Below are 26,529 nucleotides of genomic sequence, written 5' to 3' on the forward strand. Positions count from 1 at the left end.
CTTGCATCTAGATCTGTGTGGCGCTCAGTCTGGTTCTTTTTACCCTTCCCCTCACTGCTGCCCATGAGGCCCTGCGATGAAGTCAGTTTTGGGAACACACAGAGCTGGGTCAGTTATTAACAGGCCTTGTTCAGCCCGTCCCAGGTGCCAGCCACGGGCTGTGCTAGGGGTGGAAAGGAACTCAGGGTCCTGCTCACCAGACTTGGGCTAGGAAGTGACTCCCTGAGCCTTGCCTTCTGGTGGAGGCCGAACTGCACCCGTCTGTTCCCCCACCAGGCTGGGTTCCCTTCAAGGAGGGGCTGTCATGGAGCTGGGTGCCCAGCGGGTTTCCCCACAGTATCCAGGATCCACCTGGGCTCCCAGGAAAAGCACAGTCTTTGGTCCTGCTCAGGAGCCGTGGGGTCACTGCCTGCCACCACAGCACTGAGACCAGCCCTCAGGACAAGAAAGCCTGTGACAGGTTAAGACTAGGGGCTGAGGGAGAGCTGCTGGTTGTCCAAGGGTTCCAAGGGGGTTGCTGTGGGCTGTGGAGTCCAGGAGAGTCAGGCAGGCTAATATTGTGCTGGGCAGAAGAGAGGGGCAAAGGCATTCTGGGCTGGAACTGCACCAGCCAGGGATGGAAGGCTGGAGTGAGCAAGCTCACCACGTCCTTTCTCTTCCATGGGAACTCTGGAATCTAGCACGCTCTACCTTGAAAAGGCAGAGCAATTTCCAGCACTCTGATATCAGATTGAATTTTTGTTAGGTTCACGTACCACCCATACTATAATTTTCATACAATTTTTTCTTTGAATTGATTCATTATTTTTTAACTTAGCCTAATTAGTAATAATATCCGTGACATCATGGATTTGGCATGCAAGTTATATTTTTTAATGCAAATCAAAATAAACAGATAATGACTGTAATTATAAACTTCATTCTCTGTACCATGTAAAGGAACGGTACGTGACCAGCTGAAACGCATTCTGGGATGCACTGATGTAATCCTGATGAGGAGTCAGATGCTAAGAGAGTGGAAGGGGCTTGCCTGAGGTCACACAGCCGGGAGTGACCCGCCAGGCAGCTGTCCCGTGGGCTTACCTCACAGCAGGACTTTGTTCTGAGTGGTCTTGGGCAGAATTCTGCAGAGGGGGGAGAAGGCAGACAGCAGTGAGCTACAGCGTGGGTAAAGACTAGGAGGCTGAGAGGAGTGGAGAGTAGGGAGCCTGGCCCTGTGGGGTGGAGGGGGGCCTGGGGGAGTGGAGAAGAGGTGGGGAGTAAAGGTGAGGAGCTTTCCCTGTGATTCTCCTCATTGGCTCTGAAGTGCTTCCTCCAATAAAGAAGCCTTTGTGGGTGAGCTCCTGGCTTTATTTAAATCAAATGCAAAGTTTTGTTTTCAGTCAAATTCCCAGAGTTGGTTTCCTGATTCTGTGGTTGTGTTTCTTTTGTTTTCCTCCCCTTGGAAACTTCATGTGAAGAAATGAGCCTGCCCCTTTCTGTCCCGAGATGGGGTGGGAGACTCAAGACACGTCAGGAGGTTCGACAGGAAGGGGAGGTGATGGATAATGGCGAACTCAGGCCAGAAGCGTATTCAGTTTGCAAAGCGTTTTTTGAGCTCCTGCTGTATGTCAGGCCCAGGGCTGGTGCTCGCTTGTGGTCACAGCGCTTGGATGTGTGTCTGCCAGGACTCCACCTGTGATGGCATCCATTTGCAGTGTTCCCCATAGGGGGCGTCATTCTAGTGAAGCTGGAGTCCATGGCAGGCTGCCCCTCCAGGCCTCACCCAGCCTCTTGTGCACACATGGGGCGGGCATGCAGGAGGAACCAGCCAGTTGGTTGGTTGATTGGTTGGATGCTTAGAGCTGTGTCATGGATGGTGGGCAGGGAGGGGTGGAGACAGGTACCACTCCACTCTCTAGAACAGGGGCTCTTAAGCTTCAATCTCACTGCAGGGGATTGGAGCTGATTAAAATGCTAATTTCCGGGCTCCATCCTCCAAATGCTGAATTTAGTAGGTCTTGACTGGGTCCCAGGAGTCAGCATTTCTAACAAATGATGTGGGGGGGAGGCTCAGATGATTTTGGTACAGGTGATCGGTTGGTCACACATTGAGAAGCCTTTCTCTAAAGGGTAACCTGCTAGAGGAAGAATTCTCAGATTTCCAGCCAGGAGCGCTCTGTTCACGGTCCAACTCATTAGCTGTATAACTTTGGACAAGTCACTTCACCTCTCTGTACCTGATGACAGTGATGATGCCACATAGGACTAAATGATTTCTGAGGGTGCACTTGTGGGTTAGAAGCCTGAGAGAATCAGGGGGTGACTGTGTGTGGTTGTTTGCCTCCTTGCATACAGCGGGGGACGTCTTCCTCCCGCCCCTGGCCATCAACAGTGTTCTCTCTGTGAACACCCAGCCTCCTTTGTCTGCACCCCCTGTACTAAATCGTGGGAGGCAGCCCATACGAGTTGTTGGGTAGATGGTTTGCTCTCTACGTGGCACGTTCCTTGGAAGTGAAAGGACCCTACATCCTTTCTGGAAGGTGGGATGGGCGTGTGTACAAAAGTAGGAAGTGTGTGAATACCCTCATTACAGTCTTCGCTCCTGTAGGACTTTATTAAAAGTTTAAGTCCGCTGGCACAGGCCAGCACACAATTCTTGGAGATTCCTTTCTCTCTCCCTGTGCCCTGAGGGCAGCTCCAGGGCTGGCCCACTTCCTGCCTTCCCCAGGGGGCAACTTCCCTCCTCTGGTGTCCAGCAAAGGCCTTCAGGAAGCAGTGACCAGTCTGACCCTTGTCTCTCCTGGCCCCCCATAGATGTCCTGGCGTCCGCAATACCGAAGCTCCAAGTTCCGGAATGTGTACGGGAAGGTGGCCAACCGGGAGCACTGCTTCGATGGGATCCCCATCACCAAGAATGTGCATGATAACCACTTTTGTGCTGTCAACGCCCGCTTCCTGGCCATCGTCACTGAGAGCGCAGGAGGAGGGTCCTTCCTCGTCATCCCCCTGGAGCAGGTAGGTGCCTGGCACCTCCCTAGCCCCCGGCTGTGGCCCCAGGACAGAGAGAAGCCCTCCTTGGTCACTATTGGGCGGTTGCACCTATTTCTCTTTGCACCCCCCACCCCCCTCACATACCTTTCACTTCCTCATCATGTTTCCAGTGTCTGAACCTTCCCAAAGATTTCCTGAGATTCACCAGAACAAGTGCAGGCTGGGATCCAGGAGACCTGAGTTCTGTTCCCAGAACTTCCCCAAAGGTGTGCACATGGACAAGCCACTTTCCTCAGGGCACCCGGGGTTCTCATTAACCTGAGGCATGGGAACATCTGACCTCCAAGACCAGGTCCAGCTCTACTATTCTGTGTCCTGGATGTTCTTTTGATTTGGAGCTGAAAGGGAGGAAGACCCAGCCATAGGCACATTGGGCATCTGCAAAAACGGCACACCTTTAAAAAAGAAAAAGAAAAGAAAAGAAAACCATTGCCAGCGCTCCACTGAGAGACTGGTAATCATTTACCTTCTCCCTCATCCCCCACCTTCTACCTAAAGGTTTTCCCCACTCTGTGCCTTCCTTCATGAATATAGCAAATTAAATCTGCAAAGCCTAGATCATGAAATTTTGAACCTCTGCCATTCAGGCAGAGTCCCGAGAGGCCTGTGGGATGTCACGCACCCCAGGAAAAGTGCTCTCTGTCAGTCCTGCTTGTTTATGGCTGAACTCTCCTTCCCAGCCTGACTCATCTCCACTCCCACCCTCCGCCAAACTGCTCAGGGGAGGAGTAGGTACATGAGGAGGAAGGCTTGGTTCTTGAAATCCACCGTCAGCTGGTGGTGGAGGCTGGCTTTTTCCAGTCTCTCCTACCCACAGTGGGGGAGCACAGATTTGGGAAGGACTTGGGCCAGATCCTCCCTTCCACCAAAGGGGGCAGATGCGGTGACACTGAGGACAGAGCCCGAGACACAGATAGGTCGGAGGAGCAACGAACTTGGCAGCAGGAGGTCTGGGTTCCACTTGGGCTCTGCCACTTGCTGGCTATATGACCTTGGACATATCACTTAATCTCTGTGCACTTTATTTTTCTGTAATGGTACAATGGGGATTCTAAATCCTCCTCCACCTACATCTGAGATGTTGGCATTGAGTAGAATAACGGACACAAAAACTTCTTGTGAACTACATGATGTTTTAAGATGTTTTGCTCCTTTCTTGGGAGACTCATCAGCTCTGCTCCTCAACTTTGCAGATGCCCTCAGTGGCTCTAACACATTCGAAAGGATTCTGAAATGTAGCTTGCCTTCCCTCTCGAACCAGATGTGCTCAGATATCTGTCTCCCTGGGGGACTAGCTCAGCTCCAGCCTGCAGGTCCCTGGCAACATTCCTACTGGGGCTCAAGCCCATTGCCAGCCCGCTGCCATACTCCACTTGATGGCTTGCAAAGGTCAATAGTCAGTGCCTCACGTCATAACAGAAGTTATTTCCAGATGGATTAAACATTAAAAGAAAATGAGTAGGAAAGCTGCAAGTGTATTGGAGGAAAATGGAGACCATTTTTTAAATCATGCAATAAGGAAAGGCATTGTATAGCAAGACAAGAATTCCCAAGCCAGAAAGGAAATGATTAATAGGTTAGAGTAATTTTTTCAAAAAGGTCAACTTTCTGTACTACAATAAGACATGTAAGCGAAATTAAAGGCAAACCACCTAATTGAGTTTGATAGTTAAAATATATAACAGACAAAAGATTCGTGTCCAGAATATATAAGGGTTCCAGGGAAATCAATAAGAAAAAGAACCTAATAGAAAATGGGCTGAGGATATGAGTAAGCAATTCTCAGAAGACAAGATATATCTTTTAACCCACTAACTAGAAAAAGATTTAAAAGAGCAATAATCATTGGTATTGTCAAAGCCGTGAGAGAGCAGGTACTCAAATACACGCTCGGTGTGTTACTTGGTGAGATGCAAACAGAGGCAACTTGGCAATGTGTGTTAACATTCAAAGGTGCATGTCGCTGGCCCAGCAATTCCACTTCTAGGAATCCATCCTACAGACATAGTCTCCAGTAATGTTTGCAGCATTTTTTAGTACTTCATTTTTTTCCCCACAAACATCATCTTTTTATTTCCAACAAAAATAAAACTTCTCAAATTGCATAAAAGTTTCTAAACTCTTCCTCTCGATTTCCCTATCGGTGCCAGAGTTCCACACCGTCAATAGCACTGGGCTCAAATATGATCACATCTTGTGAACACTTCGCGGACAGCAGAAAAGAAAGGACTCCTTGCAGAGTATTTTCCTCTGTATTGAAATATATAAGGTATCTGTGCACATACATATATATTGTCTAATCAATGTACACTTAGCTTTTCAACTTTATTTGTTCATATTCTCTGATACATTTTGTTTAATCTGATTGATAATGGACTGGGAGTGGTGACGACTCACTGCCAATCGGGTTGTTTTCTCTCATTTCATGAAATTTTCACTTTACGTAAGTACTTGGTGATTTGTGTGGCACTTTTATAATAGTGAAAGTTGGAAACAACCTGCAGGTTCATTGGTAAAGACATGGGTGAGCAAATTAGGGGACAGCCACACAAGGGGACACCATGCAGCCGTCAAAACTGGTGCGGTGGGGCAGCTGTTCTCAGGTGTTCAACCCCAGAATCACCTGACTCTTAAAAGTTACCGCAGACCCCAAAGAGCTTTTGCTTATATGAGCTATATCTATCAATATTTAGCATATTTAAAGTAAAAACAAAGGAATTTCAAAAATATGTAGGTTAATTTACTTAAAATAACAATAAAAAAGCAATGGCATGTTCTCCAAAAAACATATTTTTATAAAAAAACAAACAACTATAGTTCCCAAAACAAAACAAAAATAATGAATTAGAAGAATGGAATTGTTTAACATGTTGGCAAATCTCTATAACTTAGTGTGTTTAATAGTTGAGCAGGATTTGCACATCTGCTTCTGTGTTCAGCCTGTTGTGCCATCACACATCATGCTGCCTCTGGAAAACACCACTGTGCGCTCCTGAGAGAATAGAGCAAAAAGCAAATAATGGCTTCATATTATTATGAAAATAGTTTTATCCCAACAGACTCCCTGAAAAAGTCCTGGGGATCCCCAGAGGTTCCAGACCATGCTTTGGGACCCACTGGGGCAGGAGTATATTTAATTACAGAAAACTGTTTATGGCATACTGTTAAATGAAAATATAAAGTATAATGTTTAAAATATCCCATTTAAAAATATCTATGTATCTATCCATCTACCTGTCTGGAAAAAGACTGAGAGAATATATACCTAATATTAAAAGGGATTTCTTCAAGTATGGGGTCATGGGTGCTCTTTCATTGTCTTCATTTTCCTTCGTAATATTTTCTAAAAAATTTTTTAGATGAACATTTAATGTTTTGTACTTTCGGGGGAAAACATCTAATAAAAGCAGTTTGCTGATGTGAAGAGGAAGCCCCTGAGGTTTCCAAGGCCTCACAACCCGAAGCTGGCTCTGGTTAGCACTCCTTTATGTACGTTGCAAATGTTTTCTCCCAAGTAACACATGACTTATGAGCTTGCTGGAGAAAATGCAAACTTAATCCATAGTGAGGGCCTGGGGTGGGGAGTGAGGGGGATCGCTGGAAGGATGAGGCAACTCCTAGGTCTGAGTTCATGTATTAGTTTGAACTAGGATCCTGGATTCTGTGGAGCAGATTCCGCCCCCGAGAGGAGCTGCTTGGGAATCAGGGCCAACTTCCCTTTTCCCCTGCTGCCTCGGCCAAGGCTGTCAGTCTCCTGCCCCCTGTGGCCAGAGCTGGGTCTGCAGGCAAGGGCCTGGCTGGCGGGGGTGGGGAGGCAAGTCTAATAAACAATAACAATAATGCCAAATACAAAAGCCCCTCATTATCTCAGCAGAGATGAACTGATCCATGCTGGTTGGTTTTCTGGGAAGAAGGTTATATTATTTTCACTCTAGGTTTTTTCCTCAGTTTGATAGAAGCCTCTCTAAAAAACAGTTTTCTGTGTTATTCAGTACAAACAGAAAAGATTAGGACTGTTTCTTGGTGAACCCTAATCATGGCTTTGAGCATTAATTATGAACTGTGAACTCGTGTGGCATGCTTTTGTCCCTCCTCTACATTGTCCTACAAATGGCTCCAGACTGTTGTCTTGAGCAACCAAAAGGCCACAGAACACTGTCTGTTGTTGTCCATCTTTTCCAAATTGTTTTCTATCTACTGCTGGTGTCCTCATTTTTTCTCGCTCCCCTGAGAGGCTTGGGCCGCCTGAGACCAGGATGAGCCCAGGACCCCCAAATTCCTGAGCCTTCATGTTACAGAACCCCTGGGCTGCTCCAGTTAAAAACAAACCCACGGGCTCTTTAGTTAGGGGCCCGATTGCCCGCCGCCAAAATTATAACTCTCAATACCAGAGTTTAGTGAAAAGAAAAAGAATTGTTTATTTAACAGTTATATAGATTTAGTTATTTGCGGATTTCTGTTGTTAAGTATTATGCTCTTTAAAACACCCACAAACACATATCCTTGCCTCCCCCCTACCAAACCAGGCTAGTTTTAGAAAAGTTAGAGAAACCCTTTCCCTACTTTCCAAACACAGTTCAGCTTTACCAGTAGCTGCCAATCATTCAATCCTGATTGGGGAGACCTCGTCTGTGTTATGGGGTCCACCAGCTTTTAATCCAGAACCTCATGGATTCTCAGCCTCCTTGTAAACTGTATAGTTAGTCCTTTTGTAATCCGCACAGTCAGCCTCAGCCTCAGTCAAATCCACACAGTCAGTCTCAGCCTCAGTCAAATCCACACAGTCAGCCTGGCTAAAAATCTCTGCCGCTTATTTTTAAATCCCTGACTACGTCCTCTGATGCAGTGGGTGCGGTAACCAGTTCTGACCATTCACAGAACTTCACGCAGGCTCTGTGTGCCTCCTCCATACCGTCCCACGGTTCAAGACTCCTCCCATCTACCTGAGGCTTTGGATGCATTAAAGCCATTTTGCATAAAAAAGACACTGGCCACCAGCCTCAGGCATGTGGAGGCATTCCAAAAGCTGCTTCCTTCTCCCCATCCCCCAGCCGCAAACTCTGGGGTTTTTTGGAACACCCCTGTTTCTGTAACATTCAGAGCAAGGCTCCCATTCTTCTGGGAAGCATCTCTCCCTTTGTTCTGTCTCCCTCAAAGCCAGTTGGCCCGAGATTTCAGTGTTTGTGTGTAAAAATTTTTCTGCAGGGGAGGGACCCATGTCCACAGCAACTCCAAATAATGATGATGCCTTGTCTTTGTACAGCACTCTAGTCCAATAAACTGTATGGATCAACTTTCTCAGGTGGTAGGTAGAACCATCCCCATTTTACAGTTGAGGAAACTGAGGTTGCAGAGACGGGCATATGGTTGGTCAGCGCAGGAACTGGACCTGAAATCAGCTCTCTTATTTCTGAATCCACGACTCTTCCACGGCCCATGACACTGGTGAACAGATAAGTTCTGGCTGGCTGGCAGATCTGGAAGGAGTGGATTTGTCCTCCCCAGGGCTCTTGTTCAGGCTGTTGTGAAGGCCAGAGCCTGTTTTTCCCCTAGTTAACATTCAGCTGCCAGCTCTCTCCTCTCTGGAGTGGAATGTTAAGCTGCAGATGGGGGAGCAATCAGCACCCTGATTGCCTGGCACAGCTGGAGGGGCCTTATGAATATTCCAGGAACCAGGCACTGTGCCCAGGCCTGATTAACCACTTGGGCCTCCCCAGGTGCACCACCCCTTTCCTGCCAAACTCCACCAGGGCTGCCCAATCCAGGCCTGAGAAGGCCAAAGCTGGAAGCACCGTCCTGCATGCCTAAGCTTTAGCCAGCTACCTAGTACCCCAGCTGGCAGCTGGTAGAAAATAAAGCAGTCTGGCTTGGACATCAGGAGTCTAGGTTCTCCCCAGGGGTTCTCAGCCCTGGCTGCACTCTGGAATCACCTGGGGAGCTTTTGGGGGTTTAACACACCTGCCCTCCCTGAATCTCACCTCAAGTCCTATGGTGAAAGCACAGTTATTCTCCCCATTTTACAGATGAAGAAAAAGAGCTTTGGAGAAGTCAAGCAAGTCCTTCAAGAATGCTCAACACATAAATGGCAGAATTTCAACCCAGGGCTCTCCCAGCCTCATGCCTGCCCACCTCACAAAGTTAGGGATGCATGCCTATAGATGTGCCTTGTGTTAATACAAGGTCATTTGCATGTCTCCCAGGATTTTCTTGAACATTAATTCAACCAGGACTATATGAGCTCATCTGATGTGCCGCCACCACGCGTCCCTCTCTTCTGGAAGCCAGCAGAGTAGGCATTTCCTAGACTCTATGGGGAAGCTTCCTCTCTGAAGGACTGAAGCAGCAATTTCAGTTGGCAAGGAGAGGTGGAGAGAGGTGTCCTGGGGTAGGGAACCAGACAGGAGAGCATCATTCCTTTAGTCCTGGGACATGGACTGAGCACTCAGCCCATGCCAGGCACTGAGGACCCAAGTAACATCAGGCCTGGTCTTAGAGGCCTGGGGGCATCCCACTGGCAGGCCAGGCAGGTAGAAATTCCATGAGAGGGTCCTGCCCATGTTTTGCTCAAGGCAGAAACTCCACAATGTGTGGAGAGAGCTACTGAACATGTCCAACTTACCTGCTCCTGCCAGCAGTTCAAAGTGGTGGGGCATTAATGCATTCTCTAGAAACTGGAGTTCCTGGTTAGTTTATGTTCAGCTTTAACTGTGTATAATAAAAATAATCCAATCCTGGGATTGAGGTGCTGGGCTTGGTCTTCAGGTGAGGGCCACTCCTACCCCCTTGTATAAGCCCTGTGGCCTCCCCCAAACCCACACCTGCTCAGTTTCAACCTGGTGGCAGAACATGTCCTTCTCAGTCTCAGGGCTGGGGGTGCTACATTCTCTTCCCGCACCCAATCCACATGGCCTCCTCTTGCTTACTCTCCTGTGTCTTGTGTTCATGTGTGAAAGGCCCAACAAGGGCTGGACAGTTGCTCCCAGTCTTCACGGCCCTGCAGGGGTGTGTGGTAGAGGTGGCTGGGGCAGGGATGGTAGCAAAATTCCATAGGGATCTCTACGGGGAGAGCAGAGCCCTGGAGCAGGAAAGTAGCACAGGACAGTGGCTAAGAAATCAAGCTCTAGAAGCAGACAGATCTTACTTGAATATCTGCCTTGCCATGTAGTTGCTGTGTGACCTTAGGTGAGTCACTTAACCTTCCTGTGCTCTACTTTTCCCTTTTGCAAAATGATGGGTTTGGACCATATGATCTCTAGAGTTCAATTTAGTTTTCACACTCTGTTCCCTTCTAACACCATTTTAGTCAAATATGTCCTCACCCATGTGCTGGTAGTTACTGTGCAGAATTCAAGAACGGCTATCATCCCTCAAGGCCCAACTCATACAGGGTGAGCTTCATGAAGCTTTCCCCATCCCAATACCTATCCTGAGGCATGTTGTGCTGTCATTGTTGGAGTACTTTCTACATGCTTCCTTATTTTCTTACGTGGTTAGTCTCTCCACCCACCCACCTGTCCACCCACCCATCCATCCAGCAATGTTTACTGAGAACCTACTATGTTCTGGTCATAGTTCCAGGACCCAAGATGCAGCGGTAAACAAGACCAAGTCCCTGTGGGCATGGAGTTTGTAGTCCAGTTAGCCACATTGATTGGACTAAGAGCCCCAGAGGTAGGGAACCCGTCTGATTTGTCCAAGGCCTGCACGCAGGCAGTCAGTATTCAGCAAGGAGGCCTTGTGCTGACCTGAGGCCAGGTCCAGGGGGCACATCTCCCCAGCTGGGGTTTTCCATTCATGGGCCCTGGGATCCCCTCCCTTCCAGGCCCCAGGGGCTTCCCAGACTGCAGCGGGGCTACATCCTCCCCTTCCAGCCCTTAGAACAGTATTGCCCCCCGCAGCTGCTCTCACTCTGGACTGGAACCCAGTAGCTGGTGAACCAGTAAGCTCCATGACTCAGTATGTTGGAGGCCTGATATTAAAAGAAGGGGGGAAAAGTGTCCAGCTCAGTGCTGAAAACTAATAAAATCAGACTTTTTTGCTCATCGGAAGCCTCTGCTCCCATTCCAGATTTCTCTGCCTCCCTGTCACTCCCCACAGTCAGCACGGAGCTCCTCAGGCTTCACTGTCCCATAAAATAGCCCCAAATCTTCATCACTGCTTCCCTCCTCGGATATGTGTCCCCCTCTCCTGGGGACATTCGAGAGCCTTTTCCAAATCCATTTTTCAGATCTTTCCTCAATGGGCCTTTGTTCTTCAAGCTGCCTTCTGCTTGCTGTGATTTGCATCTCAAAGGCTGTGACAGCCCAGTGTACAGTAAGTGACTTCGGGAAAGGGGGAGAAGGCGCTGAAGGAGAGAAGTCGCAACTTGATTCCATTCGTCTGAGGCTCGAGACTGACAGCCTTGCTCTGTGTTTTTCCCTTTTTTGGAAGAATGACTGCTTATTTTTGAGAAAAGTGAAGGCAAGCCCTCCGGCAGAAGTGGAAATAGGGCTTCCTTACTTTATTTCATGGTTATGGGGTGGGGCATGCTTTGGATTTGAGGCCCAGGGAGGGGACCAGGGCTGCAGCCTGGCTGGTGGGTATGCTGGGAGGTCAAAGAATCCATCCCTCTGCCTCAGGCAGGGGCCTCCACTAGCTGCTTCCTTAGCTTCATTCCTCTGATTCCTAGCAGAGCGGGGGAGGCTGGATATAACAGGGTTGGCTCACTAGGACCCTGTGAGTTGGGCTGTGAGCCCTAACTCTGCCCAGGGGCCTAACTGGACCCAAACCAATTTGGAAGTTAGCTTTATCTGCTCCCCATTTTCTTCTAAGGCCTAGGGGCTCCCACACTTTCAGAGACTGTAGTTCTATCCCTTACCCCTGAACCCCTGTGCATGGAACCTCTCAGTGCCTCACTTTGTATTTCTGAAATAACAGTGGTACTTGTTTTTCAGGGTGCCTGGCACATAGTGTATGCTCAGTTAGTAGGAACTATATATCGCCAATGGCTTTCCCCATCCCCTCCCCTTTCTGATCCACCCAGGCCCAGAAATAACATGTGGGCTGCCCTGAGCCCTGCCCTGCCTAGAGAGGAAGGCACCCACAGCCCAGCCATTTGTGCTCAAAAGCAAGTGGGGATGGTGGTCAGTGTCCCCAGGGGAGCATGACTGGTGGGACTGTGCCAGGCTGAGCGCCTGGAAGAAGGCAAGTTGGGAAGGGGAGGGAAGAGGGGCTAGGCTTGCTTTGGTGCTGGATCGTGCACCTCTGAAGTCAGTGTGCCTGCTTAGCCAGAGTCTGCTGGCAGCCAGGGTTAAGTGAGATAAGGCATGCAGAGATTTACCACAGTTCTTGGTACGCAGCAAGTGCTCCATATAAACGACACTGCTGTTTTTTCCTTTATGGCAACCCTAGAACAAGCTGCCGGTTAGTGGAGGGAAGAGGGTGCTGGGAATGGGGAGCAGGGGCTTTCTGGAATCCACCTGGCTCCCATCAGAGGCACAGGCCTGTTGGGTGGGCACGATTTTGAGACTCTGTGCTGAGCGGGCCAAAGCTGCACAATGCCCACAGTCCAAAGCCCCTCCCCAGGGCCCCAGTCCAGTCTTACACAGACACAGTCGTCATGTCGGGACACTCCAGCAATCCCACATTCCCATGTGGTACCCATGAGAAGTCCTGGCTCTGAAGACAAGGGTTCACCCGAGTTCGCACAGTATGCCTGGACACCCTCAGCGCCCTTCCCCAGGAATTCTGGCATTCGGCCACTTCTCAGAGTCCAAAAACCAGACCTACTAAGGTGTTGGTGATGATAGTGGCTTCCATTTAAAAGGGCTTTGCATTTGGTTAAGGTTGGGATGAGAGTTAAGGAGACCCAAAGGAATGTATTGTTCATACTGGAATTCCAGCTTCAGAAGCTCCCTCCCTCCTCCTGTGTCCATGGACTCCCAAAACTTCAGGGGGCAAAAATGATATAGGGTACACGGGGGCGCTGTGAGTGGAACTAAGGTGACTGACTTGAAACATCATCCCCTGTCCCAGGGGCCACTGAGGCCCTGAGACCTTGGCCAAGACCCCTGCTAATGGACCCTTCTCATGGTAGCTTCCAGAACAATGAGTATGTGTTTGCCTTGCTGAGAAACTCCAGGCCTGATTTAGTCTGAAGGGCAGTTTCCTTTTCAGGATGGCCTTCCTCCTGTCCCTGACCTCACCCCAATCCCAAGGCTCTTAAAGGGCCAGGTCACCTTAATGGAGGTGAGGGTGTAGATCACAGCACTCACAACCTAAAAACAAGAGAGGGCTCTGTGGCATCAGCAAGGCATGGTGCTAGCCTATCCTCCTCCCTTTCCATTCCACTCAGCCAAGGCCTTGATTTGTTGCTAAAAAACCTATACCTAAATCTTTAAGTGGGTTGTTCCCTCAGGCGGACACCAGAGGAGGAAAACAGAGAGGAAAGCTGCCTTTTATAGATGGAGACACTGAAGCTGAGAGGGGGCAAGGGGCCTGGTCAAGTCTGCACAGCTAGTTCATGCCCCATGTGTCAGACATCAGCTGGGGCAGCGACCCCTTCAGAATCCTATTCCCCCCTCCCCACCCCCACCAAGAAGAGCACTCATGCAACATCAACATCTTAGGGACTTTCCATAAGAGACTTCCATCTGCCCAGACAGGGAGGCAGGATGCCCAGTGATAAGGCACAAAGGCTCTGGTGTCAGTCAGCCTAGGTTCAAATCCCAGCTCCATCATTTATTAGCCATGTGCTTTGGGCAAGTTACCCGTTTGTGCCTCAGTTTCCTGAGCTGCAAGAGGGGAGAAATGCTAGTCCCAACCCCAGGACTGTTTTGAGGCTTCAATGAGGTATTAAAGCCTGGGCGGGTGCCTGGCACAGGGTATGCACAGGGGCTCCTCATCTAGGGCCCCAGTGCCCCCACTACTCCCCTCACTCCCCATCCCTGTTACTTTTTTATGTGAAGGGAGTTCAGCCTCAATCCTATCAGTCTTATGAGGTTACATATATAGTATAAAAGTTTTCAAACTTTAGTTGGAACATTTTGTCCAAAAAGAAAAAAAAAAAAAAGGTTTTTAACTTCAGCTATCTAAAAAAGTCCATGGACTTCTTCCCAGAGTAAAGTTTTTAAGTACATAAAGAAAATAAATAAGAAAGGAAATCAATTATATTGAAATATAGTTATCAAACTGCATACCAGAATTGTGATATAGAGGAATGTGTGGTTTTATATTAACATATTAAATAACATGATCAAGCAGAGTCTAATAAGTACTGTACTTTCAAAGCAATGATGAGTGTAAACAACTTTTGAGATAGTGGTAACAGGGTAATGGAGTCTGAAAATATCTGTGTTGTCTGTTGATGGAAAAGTTATAGGTTCAGCTAATCCTACTGGAGTTTGTTGTCTACATTTAAAAACAAAAAGAATATAAATTTTAGTTAGAGTTCAGTAAAAATATAAACGCAGCTTTTCTGTTATCCCAGCTCACAGGTCTGCTAGGCCATGGTTAAAGACAGACCTCTGAACATAACCACAGAAGGACAATCATTGTATAAAATGAGGACAAACAGAACTGCCCTGGCTGAAGCCTGGTGGGGGCAGTGCAGCCAGCCTGGGTACCCCTCACCCTGTGGGGTGCCCCCAAATCCCAAGCTTTCCTCGCAGTGAGGAGGGCTGCCTTCTCTGCTTGGTTCTTGGTGATCTTGGGCAAGTCCCTGGGTCTTTCTGGGCTCAGTTTCCCCATCTGTAAGAGGTGTGTTGGACCCGGTGTCCTCTGAAGTCCTGTCCAGCTCTGATGTGCTGGGAGTTTGTGTTTCTCCTCCACTCTCTGGTGGCGGAGGCCTCAGAGGCATGGGTCTGCAGGAGACCTGGCCCGAGGAGAGGGAACAGCTGGGGCCAGGCTGGCTGGCTCCCAAGTGTTCAAAGCAGTAGGAGGAGGAGATGCACCATACTCTCCAACTCGACAGCTGGGTGAGCCTGGCTGGGGGCCTCACCCTCGCCTGCCATCTGTGCCTCCTTCCTGCAGTCGGCTGGCCGGCTGGGGGTGGGTAGGGGGGTGCTGATGGAGCCTGAGGCCAGACAGCAACCTGGACAAGAGGGGGAGGGGCTGCCCCAGAGAAAGCCATGGAAGTGCCTGGTTGCCTGGTTGCTTACTCTTGGGTGCTTAACTCTTTCCATCCTCCCTTTTCTCATCTTGGTTTTAATAGTGTTCTGGAGAGGGGAGGACCTTGGGACCAGTTAGGCCACTGTGACTTTGGTCAAGTTACTTAACCTCTTGGAGATTCACGTTCCTCTTCTCTCCAATAGACATCATTCCTAAGATTGCTCCTTGGGATCAGAATGAGGTTTAAATGACATAAGGTAGGTGAAGTGTCCCCACGACAATGGTAGGCACTTTCCTTTAGGCTCAGTGCTACAGGCCACCCAAGGGGCTTACTGCCTGGGATAATGAAAGCCCCTGGAATTCAACATTGAGGCCATGGTGAGACCCTGGGCAAAGGTCTATGTTGTGATCTATGGATGCCAGGCACAACAAGTGTGCAGTCTTCTCTCCCTTGTCCACACTTTAGCTCCAGCTCCTGCCCCTGTTGAACTGCCCTTACTCACCAATATCAACCTATGGGAAGTCTTACCCATTTAGAGTAACACCTATTTATAAATAGTATTTATTTTCAGATAGTAAAACCTTCAGATGGTTTAAAGTTCCAAAGCAGTCAAAAAACACACAGTTAAAAGTCTGCCTGTCAACCTAGCTTCCAGCTACTGAATTCCTCTACCAGGAGGCAGACAGTGTTAACAGTTTCTCAAGTATCTTCCCCGAAATTTATATATATATATATATCCCTTTATACACAAAAATAGCACACTGCTTACATTGTTCTCTCTGTATCTTGCCTTTTTCCGTGTAATTATACATTTTGGAGCTCTTTCCACATTAAACATAGAATGTTTCCTCATCCATTTTTAAATATTAAAAAACTTTTTTTCTTTTATTGATTCTAGAGAGAAGGGAAGGGAAGGAGAAAGAGAGGGAGAGAAACATTGATGTGAGAGAGAAACATCAATCAGTTGCCTCTTGTACACGCCCCGACTGGGGACTGAACCCGTAACCCAGACATGTGCCCTGACTGGGAATAGAACCAGTGACCATTTGGTTTGCAGGATCATGCCCAACAAACTGAGCCACACCAGCCAGGGCTCCTCATCCATTTATACATTACACAGTATTCTGCTGTTTGGATGGACCATCTTTCGTTGAATCGTAGATAGAGTCTACTGATGGCTATCTAGACTGTGTCCATAGTTTCACTGTCACAAACAGTGCTGCACAGAATCATTAAGGACATGCCTTGTATGTATCTGTAGAATAAATTCCTAGACGTTGCATTGATGGTTCAAGAGGTATATGCTTTCTCCCTGGAAATAACACACACACACAATCACACTCACAGAGGGGAATTTCTTCCTGACGTTGAAGTAGGCAAAGATTGTTTACCAGGATACAGAAAATAATAATTATAAAAATAACTGATAACTTGGACTTTATCAAAATCAAATTTTTTCTCATCAAAATATACCATTAAGAAAGAGAAAAGGCAAACCATAGATATGAGAGCAATATTTGCAAGGCATATAGCTGAAAAAGGACTGGTATCCATAATATATAACTAAGTTTTAAAATGGACAGAAAAAATTTTAAGACGAAATTTAAATGGGCATTGCATAAAAGTGAATGTCCAAATGGCCAAGAAGCCTGTGAGGAGGTGGCACTTCATCAAAGTAGTTTCAGTTAGCATTTTCATTAAGACTGAAGCTGAAAATCTCTTTATTTGTTTAAGACCTACTTGCAATTCTTTTCTGTGTGATTTGTTTATCCCTGTGTTGTGCCCATCATTACTCACTAGGAAAATGCAAATTAAAACCATGAGTTATTACTATACACCCACCAGAATGGCTAAAATTGGAAAGACTGACAATATCAAGTGTTGATGAGAATGATGAGCAACTGGAACTCTCATACTTTGCTGATGGGCTATAGAATGTTACAGACACTTTGGAAAACTGTTCTGAGATATGTAATAAAATTAAACGGATGTCTACCCTAGGGCCAAGCAATTCCACACATAGGTTTATACCCCCCCAAAATGGGTACATGTATCCACAAAAAAAAACTTGTTTAAGAATGTTTATAACAGCTTTATTCATAATAGCCACTAACTAGAAACAATCTAAACATCCATCAGCAGAACAAACATTGTGGTAGATTCATAAAGTGGGATAGTAGACAACAGTAAAAAGGAATAACTGTAGCTACCCATAGCAGCATGATGGATCTTTAAAACATGTTGAGCAGAAGCCAGACACAAAATAGTACCTACTGTGTGATTACGCTTATCTGAAGTATTGTACAAAAACAGGCAAAATCGACCTGTGGTGTTTGAAGTCAGTCAGAATAATGGCTGCATTTTGTGCTGGCATGAAGACACTTTTGGAGTGATGGAAATGTTCTGTATCTTGCCTGTGGTGACAGTCACATGAGTGTACACATGCATAAAAATTTTATGAGCTGTACAGCTAAGATCTCTGTATTTTTTAGAGATGTCATACCTTATTAATTTCAAAAGAGGCAGGGGGATAGTATGTGCTTTTGAAATTTTGACAGATGTTGACAAAGTTGTCTTCCATTGAGGTTGTAACAGTTTACGTTCTCACCAGCAAAGTGTAAATGTGCCTGTTTCCTTACCCTATTGAAAAAGGAGTGTTATCATACTTTTTAAATTTTTGCTAAAAGGATGTGTGGGAAAGTTTTTCAGAGTAGGTTCAAGTAGCGTTTATATTAAAAATGAGGTTGAAATATCTTTATATGTTTAAAATGTATTTTCATTTCCTTTTTGTGTGAATTGCCTGTTCATATCTTTTATTTGTTTTTATGGGGTCATTGGTTCTTTCCTCAGTGATTTAATAAGTCTTTGTACATTAGGGGAAATTAGCTCTTTGTTTGGGATGTGAGTTGCAAATATGCCTTTCAAAGGCTTATTCATTAATTTTGGAGGGGGGTTGTTTGTTTGTTTGTTTGCAATGTGGTTTTCTCCTTTTAAATTTCAAGCATTTTAATTTACCAGTCTTTTCTCTCATGGCTCCTGAATCTGGGGCCATGGTAGAAAAGTCTTCCCTTCTCCATGGTTATAAAGTAGTTTTTGGACAGGCCTTCCAGTAGTTTTATAATTTTGTTTTTATATTTAAATCTTTGATACCTTTGCAATTTATCTTGATGTAAGAAGCATGTGGTATAGGTTCAACTTAATTTTTTTCAATCCAGTTGTCTTAATACCACTTAGGAATCCATTTTCCCTCCACTGATTTGAGGTAGAGTCTTTGCTATTATATTCTACACTTCTGTATGTATTTGGGTTTGTTTATTTATGGGCTGTCCATTTAAAATTTCTATTAACATATCGGTATCACAGTGCTGTGTTATTGAGGCTTTAGAATATGCTTTAATATTAATAAGGCTATAAAAAAGAAAAAAGCAAAACCAAAAAATATCCGTAAGATTGCTCATCACTCATCACCTTTTCTCAGAGGTTAACTGCCTTTTGTTTATTTTAATATTTAATTCTAGAATCTGCTTATATAGATACACAAAACCTCTTATTTTATTGGAATTATGTTGAATTCATAGAATAAATTAAAGGGAGTAGACAACCTTATGATGTTGAGCTGAACTATCTGTGAACATTGATTACTTGTTCTAGTCCTTTGTACCCTGTTGTGGTGTGTTGAATTTTTCTTGCACATAGGTCTGATACATTTCTTGTTGCAAATAGTTACCATTTTTTGTTGGTATTGTATATAGGGCCTGTTTTCCACCATATCTTCTATTTGGTGATTGTATATTTGAAAGCCATTGGTTTCTGCATGCTAATATTTTATGCCACCATGTTACTAAATTCACTAATTATGGTATATATAATAGCTTTTTCAGTGTTTTCTCTTAGTTTTTCTAGGGATACTCTCTTATTATTTGCAAGTAATAATAATGTTACCTCTTTATAGTTTTTATACCTCTAGTACTTTTTTCTTTTCTAATTGCATTGGATAGTTCCTCCAGGAAAGTGTTAAATACTAGTGGGGTCTGATTCCTGACTTTGATGGCAGTACATCAGATGTTGACTCATTAAATATGTTGGGTTGGGAAAGATAGCTTTCTCCCCAGCATTTTATTATAAAATTTTTCGAATGTACCTCAGAGTTTCAATAGTTTTGCAGTGAACACCACCTAGATTCTACCCTAACAGCTCACCAGACTTACTGCTGGTGCCCCATTTGTTTGGGAGGGGAAGTGGCTCAGGAGGAGAAATCCTTGGGGACATTCTGTGTAACTGGCACAGTAGCTGACAACAACACGCTAAGCCATCAGATGGTGCTCCGATGTAGGAATACAGGAAGTGAGGCCCATGGGGGCGCCTTAGTGCCCTGCCCACAGCGTCACATGGGTGTCAGAAGTAGAGGGGAGCTGAGATTTTAGGACCTGGGTGGGGTGATGCTCAGGTGAAAGGAGGCAGAGGATTACAGCCTCCCCCACCCCCACAGTTCCAGATTTCTACGGGACCCAAAGAGGGAGATTGTATTTCCAGGAGAGAGTCTCTTCTGGCAACTGGTGGGAGTTTCCTTTCTTCCTTTCTCTGACTCCTGATCCTGTCCAGCTGACCCCTTCTGGCATAGCCCCAGACAAAGAAAAGGAAGTGGACTGAGAAGGTGCTTCCCTCCTCCCCTGAATCGGCTCTTCCTGGACAGCTGGAGTGGCTAGCAAAGTGTGGTGTGGGGGCCGGGGCCTGGGAGGTGGGTAAGGAAGGGGCCCAGGCAACTTTGTGTCTCCCTCAACCTTGTGCTAGACAGGGGCCTCTGCATTGTTGTTTTTTATTTGTACTATTGTAATCACCACCTTGAGTTAAAAAACAGATATAAAAGAAAGTACACAATTTTAGAGTGAGGTAAATTTGGGTTCAAATCTTGGCACTGCCAGAAACTAGCTGCATGACCTTGGGTGGGTTGTGGCTCTCAGCTCCTTGGGGTGCTGAGAGGATCCACAATCGCAATGAAAGTGCCAGGCTGCACCTGTAGTAGGAAGGTCCTTGGCAAATGAGCATTGAGGTTCCTCTCCCAGCCACTTCTCTCCCCAACCTCTCCTCTCATGGGGCCCTCTCCTACTCTGAAAGCTCCCAAGGCCTCTCCTCCCTTTCTGGATTAAGTCCATCCCTATCCTGGCTCCAGTGAATCTCCCACCCCTCCTTTGGGACTCACACTGCCCTCCACCCCAATCCCGAGCCTGTCCTGGTCCTCCCCCTCCATGCCCTGCTCCCTCATCATTCACATAGACAATGCCTGCCTATCCTTCCTGCAGAGTGCCAAGCCACCAGCTCAGAGAAGCCCCCTGGAACCACTATGCTTCTTCCTCTGGTCTGCCACCAGGTCCTGCTTCTACCCATGAGCAGGGGGGCTTTGTCTGTTTTCACACCTGTTCCTGCTATTGCCCCTTGGGCTTCTTGAGGCTGGGAATGATGCTCACTTATCCTATTCCCAACATCCAGGGTTCCATCAGGATCCTGGACCAGGACCTCTTTGGGTGGGATAACCTTTTGAGGCTCAGGGTGGTGACAAGTGTTGGCCAAAGCCCCAAGTCTTCCAGACTACAGAACTTTGACCCTGAGTGTGGGGCGTGATGGGAGAGGCTCTATGGACAAGGCAGAGGCTCTGGCAGCTCCCAGCCCAGCAGCCCGCGGCCATTTTCTACTTGGAGAAGCCACCTGCTTGGGTGTCTGGGAGAATGTCCAGTGAACCAGGTTTGCACTGGGATTCTGAGCCTCAGTTTGCCCCATCTGTGAGATAGGAGAGTGCACTGAAGATTCAGGTAACGTGGGCCTTGCCTCACGCTGCATGAATGCAGCAAAAACTAGTTCTGTATATGTGGGGAGGGAGTTGCTGGAAAGGGGAGAGACTTCATGCCAGTTTGCCCCCACTAGAAAAGAGAATTAGAATGTGTGGCCATGAAGTCATGGCTTTAGGGCTTAGAGTCCTGATTCAGCTACTCCCTAGCTGAGCTATTAGAACCTAAATCTTTGGCTTTCTTGTTTATAAATGGGAGGTTATAAATCCTACCTGGCAGGGTTGTTATGAGAACAAGAATAAATCACACCTGTTGAGCATGTAAATGAGCCAGAGACTATTCATTGTCTTATTGAATGCTCGCAGCAACCCTATGAAATAGGGGTTGCCCCATTTTACAAATGAGGAAACAGACCCAGGAAAGTTAGGTAACTTACCCAAAGTCACACAGCTTGAAAGTGGTAGAGCAGAAAGAAAGTGGGATGATGCTGGCCCAGAGGTTAGCAGGACCTGGCACACAGAAAGCCTCAGTCAGCAAGATGGCCCCAGGCCATCTGCCCCTCGAGTACCCAGACTTGGCAATTTGCAGGCACAGCTTGGGGGGTGGGTGCAGGGAAGGGAGAGCAGCAAGGGGAGCTACAGAAGATCAGAGAACCTTCTGGATCATGCAAACAATATAAACAAGGTGTACAGGCAAGGAGACAAACAATAAACAAGAAAACAAACCAGTCATTAAGATAATATCAGACTGTAAGAGCTGTGAAAAAAACACAATTCAGTAATGTGATAGAGACTTGGGAAGAATATAATAGGTAAGAGGGTCATAAAAGACCTCTCTGAAAACTTGGATGGGAAGAAGCCAGTCATGTGAAGACCACAGGGAGGTGTCTTAGCAAGAGGCAATAGCATATGCCAAGGATGAAGGCAAAAAACAAAAGAAAACAAAAAACAATGTAGTGGGGCATCATGGGTGAGCAAGAGCCAGCGGGAGATTCAGTTGGAGAGATATAGGAAGGGGCTAGATTACCCAGAATCCTGGAGACCACACTAAGAAGTTGGGATTTTCACCTGCTGCAGTGGGAAGCCATTGGAGGATTTCACACTTGAGCTAAGCAAAGAAATACACATAATAATGCATTCCTTAGAAAGCCTGAGATAGGCTTTGAGCTTGAGAAGCAGGGACCCTGGCTCATAGTTGGACTATGGTTTATTTGCATCTTGTTTGAAATCTCTACAGGCAACTCTGCAACCTGCAAATGGGCAGGCTCCCTAATGAGAGCTGTATAGGGCTTTCCTCTGGCCAGGGCAAAGTGGATGTGGGTGTGAAGAGCATGGTGGATTGTTCTGGCCCAGTGTGTGGGATGTGATCTCTGAAGGAAACTGCCCTCCTTTGCATACATACAGGGTGAACCAGGGCCAGGAGTGCTAACAAGAGGGCTCATTCCCGTGACTGCCCCTGACTTTGGGTGTATCACTGGGTGGCCCCACTTAACCTGAGAGCAATGAATGAGGCTGCCTTTGAGCTTGCCATGACTCTATGCCTCTGAGCTTCAGAAATCAGTCTGAACAGTAAGTTCAGGCTTTTTATAGATAACCAACTAGGTATGGAACTGAATAGGGACCAAGAAGCAAAGAAGAAATATTTAGAATCATTAGTTTTTGTAGTGGGATCAAAAGTGAAAAGGAACAATATATGTGATGAAGAATTAATATAAAGTTAATATCTCTAATATACAAAGAGCTCTTATCAATCAAGAAATAGATAAACATTCCATTAGAAAAATAATTAAGTACCTCATATTAGTATAATGAGGTAATTCCCAAGCAAGGAAATGCAAATGTTCAATAAGCAATGAAGACATAACCAACCTTACTAGACATGTAAGACTTGCAAATGAAAACAATGAAATCTTATTTTTCACCTAATAATAAGCAATTTAGAGATATTATAATATCCTGTGCTATCGAGGGTATAGAGAAATGGTCATGCTTCTGAGTTACTGACAGAAGTACAAATTAGTACAACCTTTTGAAGGGCATTTACAATTTTATAATGAAAGCATATTTTAAAGTGCAGATTTATTAACCCAAGATTTTTATTAACAGGAATTTCTTCTTTAAAACATTCACAGATGTGTGCAAAGATTCAGCTATGCTGACTGTAGCCTTTTAAAAATATTGTAAATTAAAAATCCCATAGAGGTCCAACAGTAGGCGACTGCATCATAAGCTGTGATATAGCCATACTGCGAAACAGCCACACAGTGCTGCCATAAAAATGGTGATGTCAAAAACATTTAGCACAGGAATAAACCAAAACAAAACTCTAGCTGTGTATAAAATGGAGCCGATATTCACCAAGAAATACAATCAGCAATTCCTCATCTATATTTCCCAACTTTCTGACCTTTTTTACTACTTTTTTAAAAAGTGAGGAGGGAGCCTCTAAAATGGGGGCTATGTGGCAGCTCGCAGAAGTCTGACTCTGCCAGACATTTCCCGGAAGCTCTGGAGAGTGTGTTGGGGCCCACAGGGGCAGTGAACACAGGCAGAAAGACACAATTCTACTTTTTCACTGAGTGCAGGCTGGGGAAGATGTACACCAAAAATAACAATGTTTATCCCAGAAGATAACAAAACAGGGGATAGTGGGACAACTTGCAATGTGGAGTTGTATGTATGCCTGTGTGTATGTATGCGTGCTTGTGTGTATGTGAGAGAGAGAGAGAGAGACCTGCAAACGGACCCTCGTGGCAGTTGGGTCACATGCACTTAATGGGAAGTGTCAGGGGTGGCCTGGGCTGAAGATGAGCTCGGGGGGGAGGTGGGTGTGAGTATGCAGCAGCCAGGAGAACCCAAGCCCCAAGGAAAGGGGTCTGAAAACAGGCTGTAGCTGGAGGGTGGAAAAGGAGTGCCCGGGAGCCATGGTGAGTGCTGGAAACCCAAGCAATAAATGGGAGGTAGAGGGTCCCCTCCTCCGCCCTTCAGTGGTAACTGAAAGAGACATTATTTGGAATGTCAAAATTGGAATGAGGCTTAAAATTAATTTATCAGGGTCCATTTCTCACATGTAAGAAATAAAGACCCAGAGAAGGAAAGTGCCTTGCCCAAAGTCACGCAGCGCTGTGGGTGGCCAAGTAGGAAAGAGACTCCAATGCCCAAGAGCTGGCAAAGCAAACAGTGGTTAACTTTCTGTGTGGCCCCAGAAACAGAGCTAGGCGCTTATGGCAAGAATTACAAAGAGGTGGACTTTCATCTGAATATAAAGAAGAATTTTCTAGTCAATTGAGCACTGGGAGCATTCAAGGCAAGGCAGAATGTGTCTCAGGACCCCAGCCTTAGGAAGAGCTGGTGGGCCAAGTTTCCCCCTACGGTCTACATTTCTGAATGCGGCTGAGAACAGTGTAACCACCGCCCTCTGCTGGTGGAATTGCAGTAGCACAGCTTCCTCTGCTTGGCCACTGTGTTGTCCTCAAGCCAGGAAAGGATTTCCAGATAGGAAGCAACCCTTTGGGGTGCGGCCCTGGGTGTAGCCATCATCTACTTACTCACAGGGTGACCTAGAGCAAGTGCCTCCCCCTCTCTGGGCCTCACACTGATGGTGGGGTGAGGAGCAGGGGCTCTGACCACCAGTGAGCTCCTGGGTACGGGCTCTTCTCTGGGACACAGCGGGAAAAACACTGAATTCAGTGATGCTCAATGACCTTATCAGGCTAAGGCTGAGGTGAAAGTTTGCATTGACCCCATGCCCCTCTTCCTTCCTTCCTTCCTTCCTTCCTTCCTTCCTTCCTTCCTTCCTTCCTTCCTTCTTTCTTCCTTTCTTTCTTTCTTTCTTTCTTTCTTTCTTTCTTTCTTTCTTTCTTTCTTTCTTTCTTTCTTTCTTTCTTTTCTCTACCCCCTCCACCTTTTCCACCAGTGTCTTCATGCTCTTTTCCTTCAGATCTGCCTCTAGACAGTTCCCAAAGCTCATTTAGAATGACCAACATCTCCCATCACTATGCCCTTCTCAGTAGTATCTATATGTTAAGAGCTTCAAGGTATAGCACCAAAGGAATACCTCCCTAATTGTGGAACTTCAGGTGTGAATCATCTGGAGAGTCAGAGATTCTTTTATAAGGCAGCAAACTCTGAGAGTCAAGAGAGAAGGAGGAAATTATTTCCCCCCTCCATTTTGTGCTGGTCAGACCACAGGCTGGAAGTACAGCATTGTTCTTAGCTCCATGAGCCATACTTTAATTGGGAAATAGAGCAGAAGGTAATCTGAAGCGGGCAGCCATGATGGCGAAAATGCTTCTAATCCAGCACAAATTGGAGTGTTTGTACCTGCTTCCACATGCTATGGAGTGCCCCTGTCAGCATCAGCCTCCGGCCTGGCTGTCAGTCCTTTGTGAGGGTTTCACAGTAGCTGGGGGGAAACAGGCCTGGCTGTCAGTCCTTTGTGAGGGTTTCACAGTAGCTGGGGGGAAACAAGCTTGTATTCATTCATTCCTCTTCCTCCGTCAGTCAGCCTCCGCTTGGGCCTGCAGATCTGTCCCTTCCTCGAGCTCATCTTCCCAGGGAAAATGCAAGCTGCTGGGGCAAGAACGGCATTTGCCAGATACAGGAAGGGTGCCCTGGGGTCTGGAAAGAATTGGGAACTTGAGAGGATGTGAAGTCCTAGGTTCTCGTTTCACTTTTTTTGCTGCATGACCTTGAGCAAGTCAAGTAAGTCTTTGGAGACTCAGTTCTGTCATCTCTAAAATTAGGGAAATAACACTTCCCCCAGGGGAGTGGTAAGATTCAAGTAGGATGTTTGTAAACATGTTTATAAACCATAAAACCAAGGTCATTAATAGAATAATACAATCCACATACATAATGCACCCAGCCCCTGCAGGACAGCTTTGAATTCTGCCTCTCCCCCTATGTGACCTTAGACGAGTCATCTGTAAAATGGAGATAATAACAATACATACATATTTAAAGTGCTTAGAAAACACTAACATATAGTAGGTGATCAGTTAATGCCAGCCATTATCATATTTCCTGGGTAAGAATTTGTTCTCTTAACTGATTTTTACTGAGCACCTACTATGTGCCAGGCACTGTTGGAAGCACTGGGGACCCAGAAGAGAACAAAGAGTAGACAAAAGTCTGGACTTTGTGGGGCCTACATTCTAGTAGGGGAGATATAATTAAGTAAGTCATAGAAATACTAGAAGGAAATTAATGCTAGAAAGAGAAATAGGGAAGGGGACGAGGTGGGAGGGTGGAAGGTAGATGCAACTTTAAATAGCGTGGTTAGGGAATGTAATTGTCTCCCACTTGAATTACATGTTCTTTCTGATCCAATCAGTTCATGCGGCGTGGCTAACATGGCATCTGTGGGTGAGGGCTGTAGTTAGGGAGTCATTATGAGCTGGCACTCTAAAGGAGGACCCCGAATTCATGCAGTACCTCTTTCTGTCGCACCCTGGCCTTGGACTTTCTAGGACCAATCTACTGAAGGTCATTGTCTTCCACTGTCAGGACTGAGATGCCAGAGGGTGAGGGGGCTGCTTTAATAGCAAGGATAACTGCCACTCACTAAACCCACCAAATGCCAGACACATCCACATGCTGTCTCTGTTCCCCTGTCAGGTGGGGC

At 46.4% G+C, this 26,529-nt stretch overlaps 1 protein-coding gene across 1 annotated transcript in view; it reads left to right on the top strand.

The window, feature by feature from the left end:
• The window catches only part of CORO2B (coronin 2B), a 130,800-nt gene that overhangs the window by 57,052 nt on the left and 47,219 nt on the right, over positions 1–26,529 (top strand). Inside the window, exon 2 of the mRNA XM_090270831.1 lies at positions 2,797–2,997. Within this exon, the coding sequence (XP_090126957.1) occupies positions 2,797–2,997 (201 nt within the window). The remainder of the gene's footprint in view (positions 1–2,796; positions 2,998–26,529) is intronic.

Source organism: Furipterus horrens, unplaced genomic scaffold (genome assembly GCF_987537825.1).
Source record: "Furipterus horrens unplaced genomic scaffold, mFurHor1.1.pri manual_scaffold_3, whole genome shotgun sequence".
Classification (NCBI taxonomy): Eukaryota; Metazoa; Chordata; class Mammalia; order Chiroptera; family Furipteridae; genus Furipterus; species Furipterus horrens.